General features: G+C 53.5%; 1 protein-coding gene across 1 annotated transcript in view; it reads left to right on the forward strand.

Moving 5' to 3' along the window:
- Positions 1 to 27,460, forward strand: part of SLC2A1 (solute carrier family 2 member 1) — a 27,945-nt gene extending 485 nt beyond the window's left edge. Inside the window, exons 2-10 of the mRNA XM_029947389.1 lie at positions 11,691 to 11,786; positions 22,076 to 22,236; positions 22,385 to 22,625; positions 23,222 to 23,384; positions 23,482 to 23,669; positions 23,907 to 24,011; positions 24,459 to 24,560; positions 25,726 to 25,929; positions 26,370 to 27,460. Coding sequence (XP_029803249.1) covers positions 11,691 to 11,786; positions 22,076 to 22,236; positions 22,385 to 22,625; positions 23,222 to 23,384; positions 23,482 to 23,669; positions 23,907 to 24,011; positions 24,459 to 24,560; positions 25,726 to 25,929; positions 26,370 to 26,570 — 1,461 coding nt within the window. The 3' untranslated portion in view covers positions 26,571 to 27,460. The remainder of the gene's footprint in view (positions 1 to 11,690; positions 11,787 to 22,075; positions 22,237 to 22,384; positions 22,626 to 23,221; positions 23,385 to 23,481; positions 23,670 to 23,906; positions 24,012 to 24,458; positions 24,561 to 25,725; positions 25,930 to 26,369) is intronic.

Here is a 27,460-nt window from a genome sequence, read left to right on the forward strand (position 1 = left end):
CCATTGGCTGAGAGGGCCGAGCCCCCGGCCCGGCCCCGGCCCCGGCGCGCTGAGGCGAAGGGACCCGCCCCCACTCGCAGGCTCCGAGCTGGGGCTCCCCTTTTCCGAGGGGCCACACTCCGCGCGCGGCCTGCTCTTTGCGGTGAGACGCGGCCTCGCACGCTCCCGGAGCCAGTCCTCTGAGGTTCCGAGGCGGAGGGCACTTTTTTCAGGCCGGGGCCCCAACTCCGGGATGCCTGGTTCCAGGGTGGAGAAGGAAAGCCGGCCTCCGAGGCCCTTCTTTCCGCGTAGTGCAGGCCCCAAAGCTTTGCCAAGTACCCGAGAGAGGTGCTCCGAGGTGGCACGTTTCCCTGCTCGGGCGGGGCTGGCGAGGGCCGGACCGAGGGAGCACCCGGGAGACCGCAGCCTCGAGCCCCTCGGGACTGGCCCGGGAAGGGGCCCCTAGCCGCCGCCGAGCGGAGGAGCGCACGCCAGGGGCCCGGGGCCTGGCTGGCACTCCGTACCGTGAAGCGATGTGGTCTCTTCCTCTGCCTAGATAAGATCTCTTTTTTCATCTGTAAAGAGGCTTGTCCTGCGAGGGATCTTTGTGACTTTCCCAGAACGGTTCCTTTTCAACAAATATTTACTGGTCTCCTGTGTGCAGGGCATTGTTTCGTCCCTCCCTCCCCCCCTGTATAGAGTATTTTCAAGGGACTTTTTTTCTTTGAAAAGCTCCCTCTTGAATTTTCCGAGCTTCTTGGCAGGGGCAGGCACGAGGGTGTCTTCCTCCCCCGCCACGCACACCCCTTTTTTTAAAAAGTCTGTAAGGCCGGGAGAAGACTGAACTCTACATGGGCCTTCCTATGGGCTGTGGAGGTGTGAATGGGACCGAGGGGCCTTGCCTGGGCAGAGTGGCCTCACTGACGCTGGCCTGCCCTCTCAGTGGGTAAGAAAGGTCTCCTTCATACCTGTTCAATTCAGACGGCTTGCTTCACCCCACCCTGGCCCGTGGGCTTGCCGCGAGACCTTGAGTCGGGAGCCCCACAGTCATGGGTGGGCCGTTATTAATGCTCGGCTATGAATAACAAAATAAAAATAAAACCAGAAGTGATTTTTAGCTGGTGGTAAAGGCTTGAGACCTGGAAATCCAAATACTGTTCTATCTCAGGGCTCTGACAGGGCACTTAACCTCTCTGGGGCTCAGTTTCTTTGTAAAAGAGAATGACTTTTTTCTTTTTTAAACTTCCTCAAGAGTAAAAACCGTCCTGTTCAGCAGGACCTGGGTATTTATTTGTGGAGTGGATAAATGAATATTCTGAGCAGACAGAAAAGTGCAGGAGAAAATCAATACCCACTTACAGTTTACTAGGCTCTTGGCTAAAATACCGCATGTCACTGACCCTTCATATAGCCCTGCTGGTCTGGAGCTCAGAGAAGGGAGGTAATTTTCCTGAAGTCACACAGTTAGTAAATGGTGGGCCCGGACCTGAGCCCAGGTTAAATCAGAAAGGTCTTTCAGTCTCCACTGCCCCCTTTCACCACAGCCTTTCTTGAATTTTGGGCTGAATGGAGTTTGCCTAACCTCTCAAAGGCTGCCTTGTACGAGCTGGTTCTAAACGCTGTAGCTGGTAGGTGTTTTCACGCAATACTCTCCAAACTTGTGATTGTCGGTCCATCAGTAAAAAATTTGGAGTACCTCCTTCTCGGTGGTCTATCTGCATTTAAAAATTCATGTATATAGCACTGTTATTCTAGTAGGCTATATCCCCACACAAAATAGAAATTTTAAAAGACACAGGTAACAGTTATGGTAACAAAACAAAACAAAACCGGGGCACCTGGGTGGCTCAGTCAGCTCAGCGGCCAACTTCGGCTCAGGTCATGATCTTGCCGTTTGTGAGTTCGAGCCCTGCATCGGACTCTGGGCTGACAGCTCGGAGCCTGAAGCCTGCTTCGGATTCTGTGTCTCCCTCTCTCTCTGCTCTCCCATGCTCGTGCTCTTTCTTTCTATCTCTAATAAATAAATGTTAAAAAAAAATTAAAACAAAACAAAACCAACAACACTTTTTTTTCCCCTAAACCCTCTGTAGGTAATTTGTATACATTCTGGAATAAAGCCTTTTCCTTTGGAGACTGCTGATTTGTTTAGCAAGCACAACCTTTTTTTTGGTGCAGGATGTTAAGACTGAGGCCTAGAGAGGTTATGGCCCTTGCCCAAGGTCTTTAAACCAGATGTGTCTGACTCTGAAGGTTTTGGTGTTTTTATTTTCTTATTATTTTTTTAATTTTTAAAGTAATCTCTCCACCTGACGTGGAGCTCCAGCTCACAACCCCAAGATCAAGAGTTTAGGCTCCACCGACTGAGCCAGTCAGGTGGCCCTGAAGTTCTGCTGTGTACCCCTTCATCTCCTAGGCACTGAGAATAGACTCAACTGACTTCCCTGTGTCCTGTTCTGTCGTCTGCACATGGCGCTGAGTTTAACTGAGTAGGGAGGACAGGTTGAGTGCCTCCCCTCCCAGCCAAGGGTTCACTCATGCCCCCTCTGGGGCAGCAGGTGAGCCCTGCCCTGGGACATCTCGTGCAGCCCTTTGTGAAGAATTCCTGGCTAGTTTCCTGCAGTGCCCTGGGGCCTCTGCGAGGTCTCCGCTATCTTGCCTTCCAGATAACGGAGAAATCAGACATCCACAGGGCTCCTCAGCCCGTCAGCGGAATGAAGAGCATAGACTTTAGAAGTCCTGTGGATGTGGATTTGAATTCCAGTTTAGCTCAGTTCCCTCATCTGCAGAATGATGTAATTTTCCTTATTAGAGCGTGTGTAAGAATTCAGAAAAAAATTGTCTGTCCCCATAAATGGTCCATAAGTGTTCCTTGCTTCTTTGGACTCCTGTGATGCATTGCACTTACCTGGGTCCCAGGTGACCTGTACCTGGGTTGTGGCCTCTGTCCAGAAGTCTGGCATTCTGACAATGAACGTGAGCTTTTGGGGAGCCCCAGGATGCCCAGGCCATGAGTGTCAGTTGTTGGGTAAATCACTAAAGATCCCACTGACCAATTCTTCTGCAGCAGGGTTATTGGGAAGCCGGGTTGTAGAGGTAGCGCCTGGCAGGGAGTGCTGGGCCCAGAGTTGGTCAGCGAATGTGGCTGTGCTGTCTCGCCTGTGAGGGAGATACGAGCCGCAGAGACATCACCGTCCAATGAAAAATGACTTTCTCAAGGTCATACACTGAGCCTCCTGCTGCAAAACATGCTGCCAGCCTTTCTAGGATGACATGAGAAGATAAAGGAAAGTTGGGGCCAAAAGGGACTTTCCTGTGCATGGCCAGCCCTCCGTTTGACAGATGGAGAAACTGAGGCCTCGGAAGGAAAGGAAACTTGTCCAAGATAGGGGTGTCACAAAAAACTTGTGATGTCCCATCGTATTTTAAAAAAAGATGCTTTTTCCACAGCCCTGTGTTCTGTGCCACCCTCCATTCACTCCAAATGAACAAGAATTCCCACACGACTGCTTCTGGGTGCAGTAGGAGTTTCAAAAGTGGATTAGATAGGGGCACCTGGGTGGCTCAGTCAGTTAAGCCTCTGACTCTTGATTTTGATTCAGGTCAGGATCTTGTGGTTTGTCTCTGCTGACGGTGTGGAGCCTGCTTGGGATTCTCTGTCTGCCTCTCTGCCCCTCCCCCATGCTCATGTAGTCTCTCTCTCAAAATAAATAAAACATTAAAAAAAATTTTTTAGAGAACAGTTTGTTTTGGGTGTCTGGGTGGCTCAGGCATCTAAGCGTCCAACTTCAGCTCAGGTCACGATCTCACAGTTCACATCGGGCTCTCTGCTGTCAGCAGGGACCTGCTTTGGATCCTCTGTCCTCTTCTCTCTCTGCCCATCCCCAGCTTGTTCTCTCTCACCCTCGCTAAGTAAATAAAGAAAAAAAAAGAAGTCTTTTTTTTTTTAGTGTTTATTTTTTTTTTATTTACATAAAACTTCCTGAGCCACACAGGCACCCCCCCAAAATTAAAAAAAAATCAGTCAATAAAAGTTGGATTAGACATAACTTGACATAACCCTTCTGTGAGTGGAAATAAAACATGTCCTCACAAAACTATGACCTTGGGGAGATGACTTTCCTCAGAGCCTGGATTTCCTTCCCTGGAGATGGGAGCCTGCTACCCCATGGCAAGTACGGTGAAACTGGCCAAGTGCCCCAACTCAAAGTGGAGGCTGTTGAGATGGAAAGACCTTTCGTATGGCCATTTAGGGTGCACGGATAGTATAAACATATCCATTAAGATCCTTGTCCTATGCTGAGCCCCTCGGGGACCCAACTCTACCTGCCCCAGAGCTGGCCCAGTCCCAAATCCCCTGTAATCAGCTTGTGACTTCTGGGAGCTCAGCTTTACCCAGTGCCGCCTGGTCACGGGGTGTAGGGCCTAGAGCTCTTGTCTGGCTCTGAGGGTACAGGCATTCAGTTCCCCCTCCCCCGGGGCGGCGGAGCTGGGGAGGCCTGGAACAAAAGGGGAAGTGTGCAACATTGGCTTGGGACCTGGAGCCTCACCCTTCCCCCTCCTCACTCTTGGGCACACAGGTGACAAAGCCACTCAGTTGGGTAACTGGCGTCCCCGGGATGGTGGAGGCTGAAAAGACTCCTGGTTGGCCTGGTGGGCTCCCAGAGGCTGTGACAGGCTGGCTGGCCCAGGCCTGGCCACCAAAACAAACCTCTGATTGTTACCTCCCTCCGTGGGAGGGGTGGAGTGGAGCCTGGGGCTCTGCCATCCAGCCACCATGCCAGGGAGCCAGTAGCTAATGCATAAACCTTGGGGTTTTGTAGTAACTGAGCAGGGATCCCAGGCCTTGAACTCAGGGCAGAATGAGGGCAGAGTTCACCCTCTCTAAGACCTCGGTACCAACACCTTGCTGGCTTTTGCCTCCCCAGGGCCTTGGCGTCCTGGAAAGGGAGAGACCTCTTGCCAGACCCAGCTTACGGAACCTTTGGCTACTGAGGGCTTGGCTTGACAGGACATCTGCCCAAATTGCCTAGCCCAGAGCTGACCCCCCACTGGCATTTGGGAGTCGGGGTTGGAGGGGGGGATCGGTCAGAAACAACTCTACCATTTGACCTCAAGCAAGCTACACACCTCCTGGTGGAGCTTGTTTTCTCAAGTGCAGTGGTGGTCATATCCCCCTCTCTGGGTCAGGTTGAGGTTTTAAAAGAAATTACAGAAGTGGTAGATTCAGTCACACAAAGCAAAAGAGTGAATGTCGTTTCCCAGTTATAATGGTTTGGTTGTTTCCCCTCACAGACCTCTTTCCGGGCATGTGTATATATGTGCCTATAAATGTGACTTTTATGTGATTGGATTACCCTTTCTACATAATTCTGCACAGGCCATCCTGTTCACCCACCGTCCCTTGGAAGTAAATATTTACAGGTGTATTTGTTCTGGCAGCACAAGCCAGGTGCCATTATATAAGTTCATTTTCTCCTCCTTCCTGACACAAAACATACATCCTTGCAGTCTTCCCTAGCAGTCTTCCCTGGCACTCGCTTCGTATCAAGTGCATACAGAGGTGTTGCATTTCCAACAGCTGCGTAATATTCCATTACAGGCCCACTGTGATTAAGCTCTAGCACCCCCATCGCTTTGTTTCTGCATACCACTCGCCACCTGATGTGTTTTAGGTATTTATCTCCTGCCCCCGCCCCCTACTAAAATAATCATGTTGCGTGAAGGCAGGGCTTTGGTTTAATTTATTGCCGAGTCCCCATCAACTAGAATAGTGTTGGAAACATGCATTCAGATATGATCTTCCCTTACCTTTAGTCATGTATTATTAGAAAACCTCTCTTGTGGAGAAGAAGAAGTCGGAAGGGACTGGGCGTTTTCAAGGTCATGTGAGTTGGGGAGCTGGGACTTGACTTGAACTTGCCTGCTGCCGGAGACCTCTGCATATTTCCATGGTCTTACCAAATGAATTCCATCAAGGTTGAATTGGCACCCATCTCCCGAATGGGTGCCTGTCAGGTGTGTCGGCTTTTGCAGATGGCCAGGCCCAGACCAAGGCCCGTGCACAGAGCCCTGCTTGCTGGCTTTTAACATCCCATGTCTAGACACACGCCTGTTTTTTGTTATTTACAGAGAATGATTCCGTTTTACCTGGAAGGCTTTGAACATCCTGTGCAGTTCATGTGTTAGGTTTGCACACAGCCGGTCAGAGGACCCACGACTTCAGGCAGAGATTGACAGTCTTTTGCTGTTCTGTGGGCCATAGTCCCTGAGTGCCCCTGTAGTGCAAAAGCAGCCATAAATAATACACAAATCAATGAGTGTGACTGTGTTCCAATAACATGTTCTTAGTGGTCACTGAAATTTGAATTTGGTATCATTTTCATGTACCACAAAATATTAGTCTTTTTTCCCCCAGCCACTTAAAGATTATAAACTCCGTTCTTAGCTGGCAAGCTAGATTTGGCCAACAGACCGTGGTTTGCCAACGTTGGCTTAGAGCAAAATCTACCCAAGTGGATTTCTCAGCTTTGGCCTGGGCTGTCCTGGCTCAGACTAGCCAAGGCCCAAAAGTTGCTAGAATAGAATGTGACCTACATAGAAAGCACCAGGTAGAAACCTTGTTTCCTTCAGGGACCAGTACCCGGAAGCAAGGTGGGGGAGGACATGACCAGGAAAGGCATAGGATTTGGCATCAGAGACCTCCTGCTGGAGCGTCACAGATGCCAAGGACCTTCTGATTATCCACTTTTTCCTCTCAGAGCCTCCTGTTTTCTCATCCGTGAAGTGAGAGCAGTCTCTCCTCCAGCGTGTGTTCATGGTGATTTAAATCAGGACCCCAGAGCCCCTGGCATGGCGCCTAGGGCCTCGCTGGTGCTGCCAGTACTGATAAATGCAGCAGCCCTCTCCCCCTCTCCTCTCTGCTTTAGAGATTGATGAGTACCTTCTGTCCCCAGGGCCACCGTGGGGTTCACGGCAGGCTCGGCCAGGCAGAAGTCCTGACATCACTGGAAAGCTTGAAGGAAATGTCAAGAGGAATAAATGCCTGAGGTCACCTGAAGGCTAGGCTTTGGAGGGGGTAACCCATCACTTCGTTTTGAAAAGACTTGGCAAGCTGCAAGAGGTCAGAGAGTAAACCGCCAGTCAAGGAATCCAAAGAACTCAAATCCCAGCCCTGGCTTTTGTTTGCTGACTACCCTGGGCCTCTGCCCTCTGACCTTAGGCTCCCCATCCGTCACACAAGAGTGTTAACAGGAATTCTGCAGTTTCTTGGGCTTCTTTTTTAATGCCCAGAATTTTGTTCAAATGGGTTCTTGGTTGGGGGAAATGTGGGGAACCCATACACAAAACAAATAAAAAAGGAGCTGTTATGGATTCCATAGTCCCCTCCCTCACCCCCGTCCACCCTCCTCAGAACTGGGGACCAAGCAGTTACCCCCATGTCCCAGGCTTCGGTGCACCTCGGGAACCATGGGGAAGCTGTGGGAGGAGGGCAGAATGGGAGCAACATCTGGATCGTGCCAGCACCGCGACCCTGCTCCTTCAGAGAAGGCCCTGCCTCTGATTAGCAGTAGCCACATGTCCTCCCTCTGCCAATATTGACCAAGAGCCAAGCCCAAGGCTGAGGAAGGGCACCCAGGCATGGGTCAAAAGGTCACAGCTTAGTAAGTTATGTGACATGGCCGGTGCCATCTGGCATCCCAGCATGTAGGAAGAGAGGTCCAGAGGCTGGCACCTCATCAGTGGCCTCCCTGGGAGAGGGAGGACCCTCAGTGGGCCTCGGAACCCTCACACTGGGATACGGCTGGTGGGGCTGAGGGGATGAGATCCTCCTGGGTGCTAGACTCTGAGCCTGGGCATTTGCTGAACTGAGAGGTCTGCGGTGCTCCTAGGAGTCTGGACTTGTACTCTGTCTAATTTCAGAAATCTTTACTCTCTCTAGTCCCGGGAGTTGCGAGTTAGCCTTTTTCTCTGCCTCTCAGAGCTGATGTTCCAGTACTCCTCAGCGGTTCGATAAATGGCCGAGTTAAAATCCATTAGGATGAGTGCTGTTCTGGCAAAGTGGACACACGTACAGCCTGTTTTGCCCTAGAGCTAAATTCCAAAGTGGTCTGTTTTACAAATGTTCTGTGCCATGCCCTACCCTGGGCACTCCAGCTGCAGAGCTGGGTAGACCCAGGTCCCATTTTTAGGGAGTTCCCAGACTGGTGAGCGAACAGCAAATGGGTGTTCCTACCTGCTAGAAGTGAAAGCTGTAGACTGCAGAGGACACGACAAGGGCAAAACCCTGAAAGAGCGCGGGATGTTCTAGAAGGTAGCCTCAGCTCCAGGGCGGTGATGGGCTGCCGGGAGTCACAGATCCCAGACGCATTGCTCCTCTGATCCTAAAGATGGCCTCACAAGAAAGCCACGGCTGTGTGCTTTGTTCCCCTTCTCTTTAAGTTTTCACCAAGTAGATCATCCGCTTGGCACATAAATAAATATCTGTGGAATCATTTGGAATGAATGGATTTCATCATGGCGTTTCCGTTGCAGCCACAGAGTTGGTGGGGCCAGATGGTGCCCTGCTGGCCCAGTTGAGGGTGGCTTCCCATTCTTCCCTGATTCAGCAAATGCTTGTCAGGTGAACCCTGCCAGGCTCCGTGATGGCCACTGATACAGAACTTGACAGCAACTTTTGAGGGAAGGAACTCTGATCCCATGTCCTATATGAGGAAACCGAGGCCCAGAGGCCTCCATGTATCCCAGCTCCCAAGTGAAGGGAAGCAGTTCTCTGACCTTCAGCGTGGGTCCCCTGATTCTCAGGACTGCCATGATCAAGCTGGGTGTGGTGGGGGCAGCCTCCCCAGGAGCGGGTGAGGCCCTCCCCCGCTGCATCTTGCTCCCAGCCGCACGGAGCACTCCCTGTTCAATCTGGCAGAATCAGGCCCCTCTTGTTTCCCCTGCACGCACTGTTCTTCTACCTGGAATGCAGTCTTGCCACTGCTTCCCCACTTGGCAGCCTCTCTGCATGTCCTTCACGGCCCAACTCCAATGTCGCCTCTTGGGAACCTATCTTTCGATTGTCCCCAGGCAAAATTAGAAGTCTCTCCCTCCAGGACTCTCACAATGCCTTCTCCCAGCCCCCTGTTGAAACTCAGACCACCCTGGCCTCCTCACTTGCCAGGGAACCTCTTCCCAAATGCCAGGACGGGGCCTCTTTCATCCGGGGCTTGGAGCATGGGCCACTGAGCATTAGTCCTACTGCAGCAGCCTGCCTGGGTGGCTGTGGCTCTATCCCAGGGGGTGGGTAGGCAGGTTTTCTAAAGTAGAATTTGACCTTGACTTGCCCGTGGCATTTCCAGCCCAGGGGTTTGTCCTTGGCTCCCAGGAGCCCCCACTGGCAGAGGCTACAGCTGCTCAACAGGGCCCTGAAAGTAACTTCAGAGGCCGAGGCCCAGACCGTCCTGGAACATCAGGCAGACCGAAAACAGGGTCTGGAATACTAGGACTTAACTCTCACAGAGCCCCTGCTGCGGCATCCTTCATTCCTGTGCTGCCAGCATGGCTCTTACCAGATCCACGTATTATTTTTTTCTTATATTTTTATCTATTGTTCTAAGTAATACGAAACCACAGGGCTTATAAAGAAATTCTTCTGAGTAGGTGACACATTCAAATGGTTCAAAATTCAAAAACACATAAAAGCGTGTAATGAAAAGTCTCTTTTCCACCCAGCCTCTGCCATGAGGAAAGTTCCAGCATAGGAGGAATGTCCAGAGTTGGGCCAGGAAGGGGCCAGGTGGACCCATAGGAAGTCCGTCTTAGCCCTCATCTGATGAACGTTGGACTCAGCATGTGCACTAACACTAGCCAAAGCCTCTTCCTCTTTCTCCGCCTCTGATGTGAGAACCTTGGCTTTTGCAATTGTTGGCCTGGTAGCTTCTAGAGAATGAAAAGACCATACTAGAAACCTATCTGGTTAGCCATAAGCCCAGTGCTGTCTATGAGGATCTTGAAGTCAGGGCTGCTTCTGGATTCTGTAGGGAATCCAAAGGCAATGGCCAAGCAGCAATGGCCAAGCAGTCCTCACCTCCACGTGTGGCTCCGTGCTTCCCAAACTTCCCCTCTAGCCCCCACCCCACTATGCACACAGTGAACGCCAGTTGTTGCTTTGTTGCCCCTCCCCCAGCTCCATTCTTTCACAACCAGTTAAGAGCCTGCCTCATGTCACATTTCTTGGCTTCTTCATTTTATTTTATTTTATCTTATTTTATCTTATTTTATTTTTTATTTTTTGATAGAGAGCACATGTGCACAGGGAAGGGGCAGAGAGAGGGGGAGAGAAGGAATCTGAAGCAGGCTTCATGCACCGCACAGAGCCCGACACAGGGCTCAGTCTACTGACCCTGAGATCGTGACGTAAGCCAAAATCAACAGTCAGATGCTCAACCAGCTGAGCCACCCAGGTGCTCCTTGGCTTTTTCATTTTATAAGCCAGAAAAGAAAAGAAGAGTCTTCTCCCTTTCTGCAGCAAGGACACCTTGGTCACCCAGGGCCATCCTGCCTGCCGGCCTCTTCCCTGCCTGTGGCCTTCATGCCCCAGGCTGCCATGGCACAGAAACCTACCACCCTTTTTCTCTGCCAGCCATTAGCCCATTGAAACACCTTGGCCGGGGCACCTGGATGGTTCAGGCGGTTAAGTGTTTGACTCCTGATTTTGGAGTCACATACTCTCACATATTCTGTTTCTGAATAAATAAATATAGGAAGGAGGGAAGGAGGGAGGGAGGGAGGGAAGGAAGGAAGGAAGGAAGGAAGGAAGGAAGGAAGGAAGGAAGGAAGGAAGGAAAGAAAGAAACACCTTGGAAGGAAGGAAGGAAAGAAGGAAGAAAAGAAACACCTTGGTCCAACACTCTTTCTCGCCTGGTGTCACGTACTTTTCCAAAGCACATTCCTGGCTGCTATGTCATCTATGTCCAAATAACCCTGGGAAGCTCATGGTCTGCAGATGATTGCCGTGAAAGGCATGAAATAGGGCGTTAGGAGCCCGGAGCTCCAGCCTGGCTCTTTGCAGCCTCCTGAGTAATCTGGGGCTTACCCTGCCTCTCAGGACTCAGTCTCCTGCCCCCTGAATGGGGGGAGGAGAGGAGAGGAAAGGGCAAGACCCCACCTCCCATGCTGACAGGCATGACTGTTCCTGTCTTGCACAAAACCAAATGGGGGTCCAGGGAAGAGTGAGGAAGGACGACAAGCCTCCTGGAATTCACAGAACAAGGAGCAGGTGGGCTGGAATCAGAAGCCAGCACTTTGGGGTCCAAATCCATGGTGCTTCCCCTACCTAGGTAGCTCCTCCCCCGTAATTTGGCCCCTGTTGCTTAGGAGGGTTGATTCCTGGGCTTCCCCAACAGTCTAGAGCCACCTGGACCCTGGGCATGGCTCCAACAGAGGAATGAGACTCCAGAGTGCCAAGACCCAGCTGTAGGAAAGGAAGACCATCATTCCTCCCTCCCCAGGAATGAGTCTGGCCGGCCCAGACTCTAGAAGTCAGCGGGGCTGGTTCGGGCATCTGAGGTCAGGAAGTGGCCGAGTTTCCTGGGAAAAGGGCTGGTGTGGTGCCAGGAGTCAGGCAAGCTATCTGAACGAGGGAACCTGCCAGCCCATGCCCTGCCCTGTAGTAACCTGGGCCCAGACATGCCTGTCACAGTGTGTTTTTTTTTTTTTCCTCTCTGCAGAAGCTGACGGGCCGCCTCATGTTGGCCGTGGGAGGGGCAGTGCTCGGCTCCCTGCAGTTCGGCTACAACACTGGAGTCATCAACGCCCCCCAGAAGGTGAGTGCTGTGCCTTCGTGGCTTATCAACTCCAGCTTGCTCTGCTGGGCACTGCACACCCCACATCCTACGTGCTCGCCCTGCCTCTTGGGTGTCCATCGTTTACATCAGTTCACCATCTGCTCCCACCGACCAATTATTCTGGCCCGAAAAAGTCAAAAACCTTTGGCTTTGACCTTGGACTCTCAGGACTGCAGAATCATGGGGTCTTTATAAGTCATTTTGACCGACCTCGCACCCAACACAGACATTTCTGATCATCACAACAACGATGTGTGATGATGCCTCATTTCCGTGACGCTCTGGGATTACAGGGGGCTTGTGGCACTCACCTCACTTGCTGCTCACAGTGCTCTATCGGGCAGGCAGGCAACAATCTCTGCTCCCAGCCTGCACTGGGAAGAGTGGCCAGAGAAAGGAAAGGTGCCCAGTATCCCCCCAGCTAGGCAGGGATGGAGCTGGTATCCAGCCCTCGTCTGCCTGGGAGCCCTCCAGGCCAGGTGCTCTTACCACCCACCAGCAGCACCCTCCCTTGTAAGTCATCCTGTTCCACATGGAAACAGCCTCCTTCCCCTGGAGGCCCTATGCCAGTCAAGTGGTGGCTTGTTGTAGGGGAACCATAGGGATTAGGGGTCTGCTGGAAGGAAGGCTTACTTCTCCTCGAAGCACATCCCAGATCTGTCCTCACTTGTTCCTTGAATGTCAAGACTGGAAGGGACCCCCCCATTCCACCCCCCCGATCATTTCCAGCTTAGCTCACCTTCTTCATGGGCATGACGGGAAACTATACAGAGTCCCTTCTCTATACCAGTCCTTTGTATATGTTTATGAGGTTGGGTGGTGAGTCCCATTTCATAGACCCAAAGACTGAGGCCCTGGACAGATGAAATGACCCACAGGCTCAAGGTCACATAGCTAGTGAGTGGTGGCTCCGGAAGCCAGACTCTGTTTCCATAAGCTCAGGCTATTTTCTGGATCAGCTCTCACTTCTGTTGAAAAATCTGTACCTTCCTGGGGAAGGCAAAATGTGAGTGGACAGTCCTGTCAGAACCACATTCATTGTGCAGAGGGTGAGGCTAGAAAGTGAGTGTGGCTGGCTCCCAAGGACCAGTGGCCTGTCTGGGGGAACTGGGCAGTGTCGGGAGTGAGCTGTCCTCCTCCAAACAGGCAGAGGGTGGCTGTGGGGGGCCACGCCTGATGCCCGGGAGCAGGTCACCAGGAAGGCTTGGCCTGCTGAGTCATGCTCAGCTGCAGCAGAGGTGACGGGACTTTTCCAAGCTCGTCTGAAATGGCTCCCATGCTTGGAACAGCACCAAGCCCTGCTTTAGCTAAATGCTCAGAACAGTTCTTGCCAAGGTGCGTGCCTCGATCCTGACTCCCTTTGCAGATCGTACAGATGGAAATCCTACAGTTCTAGAGGGAGGTTGAGTTCTGCACGTGATTGCACCTTGGGGTGTCCTGGACACTCCGGATTCTGATGTAACTGATCGGGATGCTGTTTGTACATGGAATGTTTAATGCTCCCCAGCTGATTTTAATGTGTGGCCAAAGTCCAGAGCTCCTGGATGAAGTGATGTCTCTATTGATCACCTAGTGAGTTACTGACAGAACGAGGACTCTAAGATCAGGATAGAAGAGGTGTTTTCCAGAAACAGAATAGGGTTTGGTAGGCAGAGGAGGGAGACTGGTGTGTCCCTGGGGTGAGGGGGAGGAGCAAGAAGGCTGGGGAGGCCAACAGGTAAGCCTGAGCCTGACGACAAAGGGCCTTGTGGGTAGAGTTCATCTACAAAATATCAGCCACTGGCATGGCATGGCACCATCGGGACGAGCACCTAGGCACCAAGGAGTCAGCCAAGCTAGGAGTAGGGACTTCAGAGTGGGGACAATAGGGACTCGTTGAAGAGGACAAATAGGACCAGATTTGCATTTTCAGGAAAGGATTCGGGCATCTGGGCAGTGGGAGGGACCTGAGAATGGAAAATGAGAGACCAGGAAATAGCAGGACAGCTGCTTTGGAATAAGGATGGGAAAACAAAACACCAAGCAGGAAGAATGGGCAGGGCCAATCGTCAGTTCAGTGTGAGGACAAGAGCAGGGGTTTAAAAGGACTTCTAGAGGCACCTGGGTGGCTCCCTCGGTTAAGCACCTGACTCTTGATTGCAGCTCAGGTCATGATCTCACAGCTCGTGTGATCAAGCCCTACATCGGGCTCCACACTGATAGTTCGAAGCCTGCCTGGGATTCTCTCCCTCTCTCTCTGCCCCTCTCCCACTTGTGCGCTCTCAAAATAAATAAACATTAAGAAAAAATGGCTTCTAGGTTTCCAGCTTGGGTGATCTGGGATCTGGAGGAGCAGGTATGGGAGGAGCTGATAGGTGCCTGTGGTACGTGACACAGATGGAGACGTACAGGAAGCGCTTGGACATGGGGGTCTGCTTCCTGGGCGTATGGTCAGCTGGAGAAAACCGGAGCGCTGGTCACTGGTATCCAAATAGCAAGGGAGGAAGATGTCCTGGAGAGACTGGAATGAAAAGAAAAGGAAGAGTCAGGTAGGAGGTGGATGGATGAGGTGAAGGAGTGCTGTCAGGTGCCCCAGAGGTTGACCTGAACAGGTCAGCCCCAACTGCCCAGTTCCAAAAGACCAGATGGTGACCCTGTGGTGACCAGAGTTTGACTGGGCAGAGCCATGTGGGTAGAAACCTCCCTCCAGCAGGTTGAGGAGCGTGGGGGAGACGTGGGAAAGAGTAGAGATGGCCCTTCCAAGAGACTTGGTGGAGAAGGAAGAAAAGAGGGTGTTGGATGGAGGGGTCGCCTGGCTGGGATGCTTTCTCCCATGTGAAGACCCCCACTTTTAAATGTGCTGTAAGGAATCAACAGAGTGGGGGTGGGGGTGAGGGTGAGCTGGGAAGGGAAAGGGTAGGAAGGGCAGGGGGTCTCAGCACTCAGGGGCTGCTGGAGCAGAGGCACCAGGGTGGCATTTGGCGGGGAGGGATCGAGATTCTTCTGAGGCTGTAGATGCAGACGAACCCACAGTGACATCCTCCCGTTCTCTGAGCTTCCCACCTAAGCTGAGGCGACCAGGTGGGGCAGCTGGCCGGGCCCGCCTGCGGGCCTGGTGGGCGACACAGAGGGCATTCCTGGAAGCATTTGTGAGCACCTGTCCAGAGAACACTTCGGGAGGCAGTCGGTGAGGCCCAGAGTGGCCACAGATGATAGTGCACACACTGAAATGGAGCAGGATTTCCGGGGCGTGTGCCTGGGCTCCCCGTGTTATGTACACTTCTGGAAAGCCTGGTCACAGTTCTTCCAGCAAGGGGTGGATTCAGCGTAATAAACTTGGGCTGCGAAGAGGGGATAGGATGACACAAGAGTACGGGTGACGACGGCACAGTGACTCAGCTCTGCCGACACTTTCACTCCGCAAAGTCTGCAGGCACTCTCCCAGACCTGGGAGGTGGGGCAGGGGTGGGGCTGTGCCTACGCTTGCGCTGGGCCCTACCCAGGAGACCCCTGGGAAGAGCCAGAGCCTAGTTAATGTTGGGCTTCTGGGTGCCACTGGAGAAAGAGGAAGGCAGGCTAATGGGAGGGGGAGGGGCAGCCTTTCGAGAGGCAGGTGGCCCAGGTACTAGGATGCGCGGTGGCATAAGTGTTGCACCCACACGCTGACTGCCCCTATTTGGGACTATTAGGAAGGGGCCCTGCGCTTGTGGGGCGGCCTGCTCTCCGGGGAGGCCTGCACCTCACTAATGGCGAGGATGCCAGAAGCTGGGGCTCCTCCACAAAAAAGGCCCCAAAGGGCTTCCTTCTGGAAGTGGTTAATTAATCATAACATTATCTTAATGTTTACGAGCACCTCCCCATAAATTATCTCCTCACAGGGCCACCCCACATGGTGGGTGGGGCTGGGTTATCTTGCCTTCTTATAAAGGAGGAAACTAGGCTGATGAGGTCACCTGGAAAGTGAGAGGCTGAGCCACGGGTGGCCTCCAGGCCTCACCAGGGAGTGATGACCACATCCCCGTGAGGCCCCTGCCAGGCCTCCTGTCTTCTGGGAAGGAGGGAGGAGGGAAGCCCAGCCACAGAGAGAGCAAATAAATGATCAAGGCATCCTGACCACCATACTGAGTGGAGAGAACTGCCTCTCGCTTCCCCAAGTGGCCGAGTTGCTAACAGAGATGACTAAAGGCCATTCCTGGCCAGGGGACAGTGTCAGGCATTTCTTAGAAGGAAGCATCCTCAGAAGCCAGAGTTAGGGCTGGAAGGGGCCTGATGGTCCACTGGTTCAGTGTTCCTTGTTTGACAAAGAAGGAACTTGGCCTAGAGAGCCGGTGAAGTCTGCCTGAGATGACCCGGCCCGTGAGTGAAAGTACTAGAGGCCATGCCCACCTCTCAGCCCAGCCCTGGGACTGCGCTGGCCTCCAGCGTCCTCTCTGGCCTTCACCCATCTCCACTAAGACAAACCTTACAGCTTACTGTGTAAGTGCTCAGAAATCAGAATTCAGTTGTTCTTACAACCACCTCGTTAGGGAGGCACTATAATCCCTGTTTTATAAGAAACTGGGGCCCAGAGATGTTAAGCGACTAAACCAAGGACACGCAGCCCGTAAGTGGCAGAGCTGGGATTTGAATGCAGAGAGCCTGGCTCCGGTCTGCATCCCTGAGCACTGCCGATGGCGACCATACTACAATCAGATGGGCGCCGAAACACCCTTTCACACACCTATAACTGCCTAGCTACTCCCTCTTACTCTGACTTCCAGGCCAAGTCAAGCTCAGTCATGTACAGACATCTCAACGGTTTCCCACACACGGTTGCACAAGGTTCTTACACCAGTACGGCCCTGTCATAGCTACATCATTGCTTAAGCCCCTCAGATTCGTGGTTTGTTGATCAAATTAGTGACAGCTCTTTCTACCCCTCCCTCTGTGCTGGGACCCAGTGACACAGATGAATCAGATGTCACCCATGTTGAAATTTCACGGGTTTCCCTGTAGTTAGCTCTCGGGGCAACAATGGAAGGAAGCATGGACGGAAGTATGGCAGGCCCTGTGGGAGAGGGAGAAGGTACCTGTTCTAGAGAGCAGGGTTTTTCTTAGCATTCACCTTCAGGGCCAGATAGTTCTTCAGTGCTGTGGGAGGCTGTCCTGTGCACTGTAGGACATTTAGCAGCATCCCTGCCAGTGTGGCCACCAAAAATGTCCCCACAACATAACCAGACATCCTCTGCAGAGCCAAATTGCCCATGTGTGAGAAGCACTGCAGTGAGAAGGAGGGGTGCTTTCAGGAAGACTCTCCAGAGGAGTGTCGGTGTACTCTCTGAAAGGTGCTCAGCAGCTCACTAGGGAGAAGGTGGAGGAGCAGCCCAAGGAAAATTGCAGCGATGTGGGGTGACTGGGTGGTATGGGGGAGTCACTGTGTGGGGGTGCGAGAGGGGCAGTGGGGAGTCAAGAAGGGCTGGAGGAAGGGCCTGCTGCAGGGATGTGATCTCTCTGCCAGCAGAGAAGACTTTGGAGGTCAAGGACCAGTGACTGGGCTTCTTCCCCAGGCTCCAGGGAGGGGTCCCAGGGGACCCAGCAGGTAGGACTGTCTGTCCAGCTCCACCTGTAGCATTTGCTCTGAACTCAGCTGACCCTGGGGTGTGGCTGAGAGTTGCTATGGAGACATAAACTCTGGGCTGAGGGAGGGTAGCTGTGGGGAGGGGATAGCAGGGAATAGGAAATTGTGGTCAAGGCCAGGCTGAGGGACTAAACTGGACAAGCTGCCCCTTTCCTCCTTCTAACTGGAGCTCACAGCTTAGGAGGCTTCTTAACCCTTTCACCCCTCCTGTAATATCTAGGAGAGAAAAGAGAGGCTGGACAGGGGGCTCTAAGTCTGCCTCACAGGATGATCTAGAAGACCCTGGGGTAGAGGGGTCTATAGGGAAGGATGTGGAGACCAGCCAGGGGCTTCCAAAGCATACCTCTTCTCTTGGCAGTAATCTAGAATTCTAGATCAAGGGCTGGCAGGGAGGCCAGGTCCAGCTAACAGATGATTTTGTAGGGTCCACGAGCTAAAACTTGGTTTTTACGTTTTAAAGGGTTGAGAGGGGGAAGAAAAAATAAGCAACTACAGCCATATATGGTCAGCAGGCCCTAATATTTTCTATCAAGACTTTTATGTACAATGTTTAGCAGTCTTTGCCCTAAACTTTGACTTGTATGCTCCCTGCTGACAGGGAACTCACTACTTTTCTTCTCTGAGCCGAAGCCTGTGCCCTGTGGCTCTGCAGACCTGCTGGGTTTCTCCATGAGTGGGGCAGCCAGGCAGGATCTGAGGAAAGACTCCCTGAGGCAGGGCCCTGGTTCCTTCAGGTCTTTCTTGCCCTATAAATTCTTTTGTCTTCGGGCACTTAAAAAATGGAAAACGCTGTCTGTCTTTAATGCTCCTCTGAAAATGGTGGCTTCTCTCCTTGAAAGAACAACAGTGACTTCAGTAACCACTTATTCCGTATGCTGGGCAGTGGACTATGTCTTGTGGCCCAGCCCTCGCTACAGACACTGCCCAGACACAGAGGAAGTCAGAACTTCCTCTGCAGACAGGCAGACGTGTCATCCTTCTCCCACAGTTGCCCGGATGGGGAGAGGAAGGGAGGAGGGATTCCCAAGGAGTCAGATGTGACACACGCCTCTTGGGGTGAGGAATAGCTTCCTACTGGGAACCATCCAGTCTAAGGGATCTCAGCCCAGAGCAGGCCTGCTCCACCACGCTGGTCCCTACGGTGTCACCAAGCAGGCATCTGACCTAGTCCATGGTCAGTGAGGATTGGACAGAGATCCTTTATAGCCCTCCACTCCTGAGAGTCTGATGCCATGGCAGTCCCCCTCAAGCTGATCAGGAGCCCCCCCCCCCTTACTTTGCCTAGCATGCATGCACTCGCAGAGACCCTTGGTGGATAGAGAGGGTGGGAATGGGCTGGGAAGGGAGCAGAAACACAGACGGATCTGGCTAAATCTGGCGCATTTGATGTGCAGGGTTCTGATGCCATGATGGGGAGTAATTAATCATGGGAGGCAGAATCGGATGGATGGGGGAGTCAGGAGGAGAATCCAGGGGAGACCTAGGGCAGGTGCTGTGCAGGTAGAGGATAGATAGGGCAGATGAAGAGGGAGAACTGACGGGCCTAGTAGTTGATTGGATGTGGGGTGGTAGTGGGATCAAGGGTCTCCCAGCCCCGGGAAGAACTTGTGAGGAGGGAGGGAGTCGTGAGTGGAAGCTTTCAGCACCAGCCAGGCCTCAAACATGAGCCAGGGTGGTGGAGGCTGCTGGCGACTCTGTCATGGAGACTGGGTCTGTGGGATCCTCCTGAGGGAGTAGGCTGGGGCTAGGATGGATGCTGAGGGCACTGACTGGGTGCAAGGTAACCCCAGAACTTCTCCGCATGTAAGATTCCTCTCATTCTCTAGGGACTTCCTGCCTTTCCTGGGCCAGGGGCCAGTTCAGCCCCACATGGGGCACAGACCCCCAGTGGGGAGAGGACACAGAGTCCGCATGCTGGCAGCTGGAATGGAAAGTGAACGTGGGGCGTAGCTTCTTCCCAGAAATCTCAAAGGCCAGATCAGGAGTCGGGAACCCACTGCACAGCCTCAGCTTGGCCAGGGGTGGAAAGGATGAGCCCGGGGCCCCGGGGAAGGTGAAGGGGCTGGCTGGTCACCCTTATGCATCCCTGTAAAGAGATCTGCGTAGCAGGGGAACTCACGAGCTTGTTACCTCGTGCCTTCTTACCACAAGGAGCACACTTAGCTGGGGGAGGGGAGCCTCTGGGAATGTGGTCCTCTTCCTGGCTGCCTCGACTTCAGCCAGCCCCAAGAAGAGCATTAAAGACCCGAGCAGCAAGAACAGAAACCTCAGCCTCACATCTTTAAGCTGCTTTAGGTAGAAAGCCTTTACTCAGCACTTGTTGACTCCGCGCACAATTCAGGCAATTCCATTAGCTGACTTCTTGGCAAAATCTTAAGTAGGATATGGAGACCTCTCTTGAGACAGCATCTGAACCATGGGGGTGGAGAAGACCCTGAGAACTACAGAATGTATAAATTCAAGGCCTTCTGGGAAAAACACCTCTTCCTGCCCCTGTGGAAAGCCCCAAGGGCAGCAGAGTGAGAGCGACAGAAGGGAGAAAAGATTTCCACCCTGATGATGGGTCCTTAGTGGGGCAAGCGTCATTTATCTAGACAGTCCCCATATCCAGGACAGCTTGTTCTCTGCAGAGCCTGATAAATGGAGCATTACTACTCCCAGCCAGTCCTCCTCTGAGGTTGGTTTCATCCCTTGAAGAACATAGCACTTTGGTTTTGTTAAAATCTCCCTTCCTTCTGCCCCCAGCAGAAGCAGGGGCTCCCAGGAGGAGAGCCCAAGGCCCTCTCTTCATTCACCCACCAGGCGTCCCTGGCACCAGCTCTGGGACAGGTCCTGGCGGGAATTCACTGGGGCCCCTGCCCTCAGGGAGGATACACTTCTGGGACCCTCTGAGCTGGATTTCCAAAGGGTTCGGCGTGGTAAGGCAGGATGGGCCTTCAAGGCGGAGTAACCGTGGAGAGTGTGGAAATGAGGCTGAGAGCGAAGGTGGAGATGGTGGTAGGTGGGGAGGTGGACCGATACCTGGGAGGAGCCTTGATTGTGAATTACGGGATGCAGGGTCGGTTGGACTTTGTCAGTGGTCTGCGCTGCCCTTGGGTCAGTACTGGAACATGGTGATGGTGCCCGACTCTCCATTTCATTAGTCCTCTGCAGCACTATGAAATAAAATATTGTTGATATCACCATTTGAGATGAAATAATTTTTCCTGAGTCCCAGTTGAGATAAATGGTGGAGCTGGGATCGGAACTCCCTTGTTGTCCAGGCTCCTAACCCCTGCATCCTGCCTGGCTTCCTTGGGACAGAAGATCTTCAGTCTGCCTCCCTCCTTTCCCCATTCCTGTGTCAATCTATCCTCACCCCCTATAGCCTGGCCTCGGTCAGGTGCTTCCAGACCTGGGACAGATCATGGCTGCAGGGCAGGAAAAAGATAGAGGCCAAGGACCCATTGGGACTGTGCAGCCAGGCTCAGCATACTTGATGAGCATTCTTGGGACCAAGGGGCTCAGCTCCCCCCTTGGCATCCTTTCTGCTAGACTCCTGGGGCTCGGGAGGCTTAGAGACGTCCAAGGGCAGTGGCATGCAGGTTGTATAAGAGGCTACATACTGCCGTGTGCCCATGAACTTGCAGCATGCACATGCAGAGGGGTGCCAGGATGGGCTAGCTATACAAGGAGATGAGTTTGAGCTGGCGGTGGTTGAAGGGAAAGAGAGACATGCAGGTTTGTGACTGGCTGAAGCCAGGAATATTCAGACTGTGTGAGCACTAGTATGTGCATGTGATGGTGCATGTACACAGGAAGCTGTCTCTGGGTCTGTTGGGCCTGTGCCCAGCTATGCGTGGGGCTGGGTGGGGCTGGCCAGTCCCATGGCACTGAGTGTTTGTGTTGCCTGAGAGTCTGGTGAGTGTGCTCAGGCCGAACTGGTGGATCAGGCCAGGCCCTCCGTTGGGCGGGGGCAGGGATAGTGGGCAGGCCTCTAGGACAGGTGTTTCCAGTTCCTGGAACTGCTTCCTTGTCCTTAGCTTTGCCCATGCCTCCCAGCTCAGCACCCTGGAGAGGGGAGGAGGCCATCGGTCCTTCAGGGTGTAACTCCTGCAAATAGCTGGGCCGGGGGGTCAGAAAGCAATTGCACAAGTCTCGGGAGCATGTCTTATGTGCATGTTGGTCACAACAGGCCTTGAGTGTGAAGTCCGCTCATCCCATAGCATCTGGAAGGAACATGGAACCATCCGTCCAGCTGTATTTCCTCCCCAGCAGGGGGTTGGGGACAGGGCCCAAGTGGCCGGAGCCTAGCACCTTAGGCACCTCGAAGAGAAAAGGGGCAAGTGGGAAGAAGCACTATCTCCCTGAACCTCTCTCTGCTCCGTGCCTGAGCTTCCACCATTGGATTATTTGCTGTCCTCTCCAGCATGTTCTGTGGAGCATGTGAAACCACAGAGCACTGGAAACCACGCCTGGGGAACCAGGAGAACAGGCACCGTTCTGGAGATGGAGCTCAGCCCCTTGTTTCTCACCTAGGGAAACTAAGACCCACAAAAGGGAGGGACTTGGCTCAATGACGTGCAGTGAGTTTGGGGTCTGGCCTGGTGCTGGGCCCTCACTGAGGGGGCAGTGCGAGAGGAAAAGGAAGCTGGGACCCGGCAGACTCAACAGGTTGTTTCCCCCACGGCAGGTGATTGAAGAGTTCTACAACCAGACATGGATCCACCGCTATGGGGAGAGCATCTCACCCACCACACTCACCACGCTGTGGTCCCTCTCCGTGGCCATCTTCTCTGTAGGAGGCATGATTGGCTCCTTCTCTGTGGGCCTCTTTGTTAACCGCTTTGGCCGGTGAGCAGAAGGGGTCCTGGCCCTGGCCAGGGCATCCCAGATGGGAGTGGGGGAGACTTCCCTGTCTATTGAGGGTGCTGCCTGTGACCCAGCCCCTGGGAATCTGGGGAGATGCAGGCACCCACCTGACCTGTGACCCCACCCCCAGACGGAACTCAATGCTGATGATAAACCTGCTGGCCTTCATGTCCTCTGTGCTCATGGGCTTCTCGAAAATGAGCAACTCCTTTGAGATGCTGATCCTGGGCCGTTTCATCATCGGTGTGTACTGTGGCCTGACCACAGGCTTCGTCCCCATGTATGTCGGGGAGGTGTCCCCTACGGCCCTTCGCGGGGCCCTGGGCACCCTGCACCAGCTGGGCATCGTCGTTGGCATCCTCATCGCCCAGGTAAGCTGGGGCAGGGTCTGCTCACCCAGTACTGCCCCCACCCTACAGCTTCGGTGGCTCTCCTGTGTCCAGAGGACACCCTGATCAGAGTTGTCATCCACCCTTCCACAGCCCCACATCAAGGGACAGCCTTAGTAGGCACAGGCCCCAGAGAGCACTCTGCCACTCACAGTTCTGCCAAGGCCTCCCTGGTGTGGGCGCAAGTCCAGATGACTTGGCCCTTCTGTCTCAGCCTCGTGACCTGTCCTTCTTCCCCTGGGGAGCCAGCCCCAGGGAAGCCCACTGGGACTTCCACATGCCAGGCGGGTTCTCCTGCTTGCAGGCCTTGAGGCCTTGTGTACACTACCCTCTCTCCAGAAGGCTTTCCTGTTCCCCTCCCCAAAGTTGTCCCACCGCAGAGTTACAGGTCCTATGCCTTGTGTCATTTGTCCTCCCACTTATGCTGTGAGGATGGCCTTCCTTTCCTCATGTGACAAATGAGGACACAAGGATAAAGCAGCAGCTGACACCATGGAGGCCACTGGGTGGGGTGGGGCTGGGTGTGGGGGCGGGGCTAGGGTGCTCAGGGCCGCCTTCTCCACCCCTGCTGCCCACAGGTGTTCGGCCTGGACTCTATCATGGGCAGCGAGGAGCTATGGCCCCTGCTGTTGAGCATCATCTTCGTCCCAGCGCTGCTGCAGTGCGTCCTGCTGCCCTTCTGCCCCGAGAGCCCCCGCTTCCTGCTCATCAACCGCAACGAGGAGAACCGGGCCAAGAGCGGTAAGGGCGGGGCCCTGCCCTCCTCCCCAGCCCCTGGCCCTGACCCTGGCCTCCTTCCTGCTCTGAGCCACCCCCACCTTCCCTCCGGTCCCCCCAGTGCTGAAGAAGCTGCGCGGGACGGCTGATGTGACCCGCGACCTGCAGGAGATGAAGGAGGAGAGTCGGCAGATGATGCGGGAGAAGAAGGTCACCATCCTGGAGCTCTTCCGCTCGCCCGCCTACCGCCAGCCCATCCTCATCGCCGTGGTGCTGCAGCTGTCCCAGCAGCTGTCCGGCATCAACGCTGTGAGTGCCCCTCGCCCCCTTTCCTGTGGCCCCAGCCAAACCCTGCGGTCAAGTGTGTGCTGTGAACAGATCCCAAACTTAAACAAGCCCCTGCCAGTGGAGCAGCTTTCCTTCAGAACCAAAACCCGGACAGTGTCCCCTTCATTCTGTGCCTACCCGTGTCCTGCACCCACAGCGACAGAGGTGGGGAAAGGGTCATGGCACCCACCAAGTCCCAACAACTTCTCTGTCCCCTAGGTTTTCTATTACTCCACGAGTATCTTCGAGAAGGCGGGGGTGCAGCAGCCTGTGTACGCCACCATCGGCTCTGGCATCGTCAACACAGCCTTCACCGTCGTGTCGGTGAGTCTGCGCCAGGGCCCACCAGTGGTCAGCCGCCAGGGCCCAGCTCAGGGTGGCCGCAGGGCCTTGTGACGGAAGCATTTACTTCGAGCCAGGCAGTGTCAGGTTCTTCCTGAGTGCTGCCTTGTCTCATCCTCACAAACCTGTCAAGTCCATTATATCAAACAGGCCATGATACTGATGCTCAGAGAAGTGCAGCGGCTTGCCCAAAGTCACAGCCAGGATGCTCCGCTGTCTGGTTCTCTGGGGCTGGCTCTCATCCCCGTCCTACTGCCTAGAGTCCGCTCTCTGCCCCTCCGATCCTATGTTGTCCTTGAGCTGAGGCCCCTGGAGGAGGCAGGGCCGTTTCGCTTTCTTAACACTTGGGACGAGCCTCTGGATGGGGGGGGTGGGGGTGGCCAGAGAGGCACCAGGAGGGGGTGGCACTGACTGTGTCTCTGCCCACAGCTGTTTGTGGTGGAACGAGCCGGCCGGCGGACCCTGCACCTCATAGGCCTGGCTGGCATGGCGGGCTGTGCCGTGCTCATGACCATCGCGCTGGCACTGCTGGTGAGTTGCAACAGTCTCTGGGAGTGAGACGGTGGGGGGAAGAGCTCACGACAGCTTCTGACCCTAGTCACTGTGTCAGCCCCAGCCTGGCCAGATGCATCTAGAGGCCAGCTGGGGGCTGCCCTCTCCCTAGTTCTGGCTCCCTAAGTTGTCTCCTTCTACCCACTCCTTCTACCACTCACCTGGCTTCTCCCTGTTCGGTGCTTTCTCACCACAGCAGCTCTGGCCCCAGAACCCAGGTCCCTTTCCCCAGGAATTGCTCTGCCCAGTACTAAGTTTTCCAAAGTCTTCAACCATGGCCTTAGTTCATCTTCAGAACAGCCCTAGACAGTACTGCCCCGCTTACCACCAAGATATGAAAACATGCCTTCCCTCAGTTCTCACCCCTGCCAGCTGTAGTTAGTATTCCCATTTCACAAGTGAGGAATTCTAGTGCCAGTGAGGTTAGTAACTCAGCAGATGAAGGACAAAGCCAGGAATCGACCTTAGGTCTGCCGACCACAAGCCTGTGACTGTAACCTCTGTGGTAACCCTGTGCCGGGCACTTAACATGCACGAACAGTCCTTTGTCTACCCTCTTGGCAAGGAAGCAACAGATGCTCATTTTACAACTTAACCAAAGCGTAGAAAGCCTGGTGATTGCTGAGAGGTTCAGCACGCAGCAGGGGATGTGTAGCAGATCTGGGATTAGAACCAAAGCCTGTACCTTTTCTACTGTGGCCTCCTCGAAGAGAATGATGATGTAGGACCCCATGCTTCGGGCCTACTCTGCTGGCCCTGAGCTGTGCACCTCACAAACTTTTTAACGCTTAGCCCTAGGAATGGTCTTACACATCATTCTGCTTCAGGCAGACTGCTCTGCATCCAGAGCCAGGGGACCACAGGGACCTCTTCTTAGCACTTCCCACATGCACACATTAGCATTCCCAGAGGGTCGGCTTGAGCTCATAGCCATCCTGCAGGACTTAGATCATTTTGTTCAGATGAGGAAACGGAGACCCAGTAGAGGAAACCTAAGCCATGTGGCAAATTTGGGATCAGTCCCAGGACTACCTCCCAGCCTAGGACTCTTAGCTCTGCCCTGGGCCACCTCTGCAGTTTTGGTTTCCTCTGAGGATCCATCACAACGTAATCTAACTTTTCACCCCTCTCTTGTCCTCAACAGGAACAGCTGCCCTGGATGTCCTATCTCAGCATCGTGGCCATCTTTGGCTTCGTGGCCTTCTTTGAAGTGGGCCCTGGCCCCATCCCGTGGTTCATTGTGGCTGAACTCTTCAGCCAGGGTCCTCGCCCAGCTGCAATTGCTGTCGCTGGCTTCTCCAACTGGACCTCCAATTTCATTGTGGGCATGTGCTTCCAGTATGTAGAGGTGAGAACTCTCTACACTCTCCGCTCCCATTGCTCTCCTGCATGCAGGACCCTGCTGCTGGGCAAAATCCTCTCCCTGCTAGGAGGAAACTGAGGCTCAGAAGCCCAGGTCACACTGCTTTCCTGCATGCAGGACCCTGTGCTGCTGGGCAAAATCTTCTCCCTGCTAGGAGGAAACTGAGGCTCAGAAGCCCAGGTCACACTGCTAAAAATGCTGACCTCAATTCCAGGGTTCTTTCCTTTCCTTTGTATGGTCTCTGCACTGCTCCCTGGAGCCCATCACATGTCAGGTGCAGGCAGTCTCATTTAATCATCCCAGCACTCCTGGGCTGTGGGTAGCTGTCTGCCTTTTTCAGATCAAAGGTCAGGTCCAATAAGCCAAGGTCCTACAGCCAGAGTTAGGATCATTACTCCAACCAAGTGTATGTGTGTGTCTTTCAGCAACTGTGTGGTCCATATGTCTTCATCATCTTCACCGTACTCCTGGTTCTGTTCTTCATCTTCACCTACTTCAAAGTTCCTGAGACGAAAGGCCGGACCTTTGATGAGATTGCTTCCGGCTTCCGGCAGGGAGGAGCCGGCCAAAGCGACAAGACACCCGAGGAGCTGTTCCACCCCCTGGGGGCCGATTCCCAAGTGTGAGGTGCCCCACACCACCAGCCCGGCCTGTTCCCAGCAGCCCCAAGGATGTCTCGGAGCACAGGCAGCTGGATGAGACTTTCAAACTGATAGATTTCAGCAGAGCCGGGCCTGGGGCCCATTTCTTCAGCCAACAGTGATGTCCAGAAGAATATTCAGGACTTTTAACGGCTCCAGGATTTTAACAAAAACAAGACTGTTGCTCAGATCTATTCAGACAAGCAACAGGTTTTATAATTTTTTTTATTACTGATTTTGTTATTATTTTTTTATCAGCCAGAGTCTCCTGTACCTACACCCGACTTCACCCTGAATGGCTCAGTACCTGAAGGTGGGGACCACGTCCTGCCTAGACACTTGCCTTCTTCGCCACGCTAATCTGTAGGGCTGGTCCTATGACCAAGGACATACTAATCAAACAACGAACTATGAGGCTTCTACCCCAAGAGGTAGCTGTGGCCACTCTCTTCTGAGGCCTGGATCTCCCTACCCTAATGGTTAGGTTCCACTAGGGTTCGCCCATACCCATCTCTTCCTACCCAACCACTCAAAGTAATCTTGCCTTGCCTGAGACCAGTTGGGAGCACTGGAGTGCAGGGAGGAGAGGGGAAGGGCCAGACTGGGCTGCCAGCTTCTAGTCTCCTAGCACTGAGGGCCAGATGATCACCATGAGAGGAGGGCCATGGGAGGCTGAGAACTCACTGCTCAAGAAGACATGGACACTCCTGCCCTGCTGTGTATAGATGGAAGATATTTATATATATTTTTTGGTTGTCAATATTAAATACAGACACTAAGTTATAGTATATCTGGACAAACCAACTTGTAAATACACCACCTTACTTCCTCTGTAACTTACCTAAACAGATATAAATGGCTGGTTTTTAGAAATA

Source organism: Suricata suricatta, chromosome 8, assembly GCF_006229205.1.
Source record: "Suricata suricatta isolate VVHF042 chromosome 8, meerkat_22Aug2017_6uvM2_HiC, whole genome shotgun sequence".
Taxonomy (NCBI): Eukaryota; Metazoa; Chordata; class Mammalia; order Carnivora; family Herpestidae; genus Suricata; species Suricata suricatta.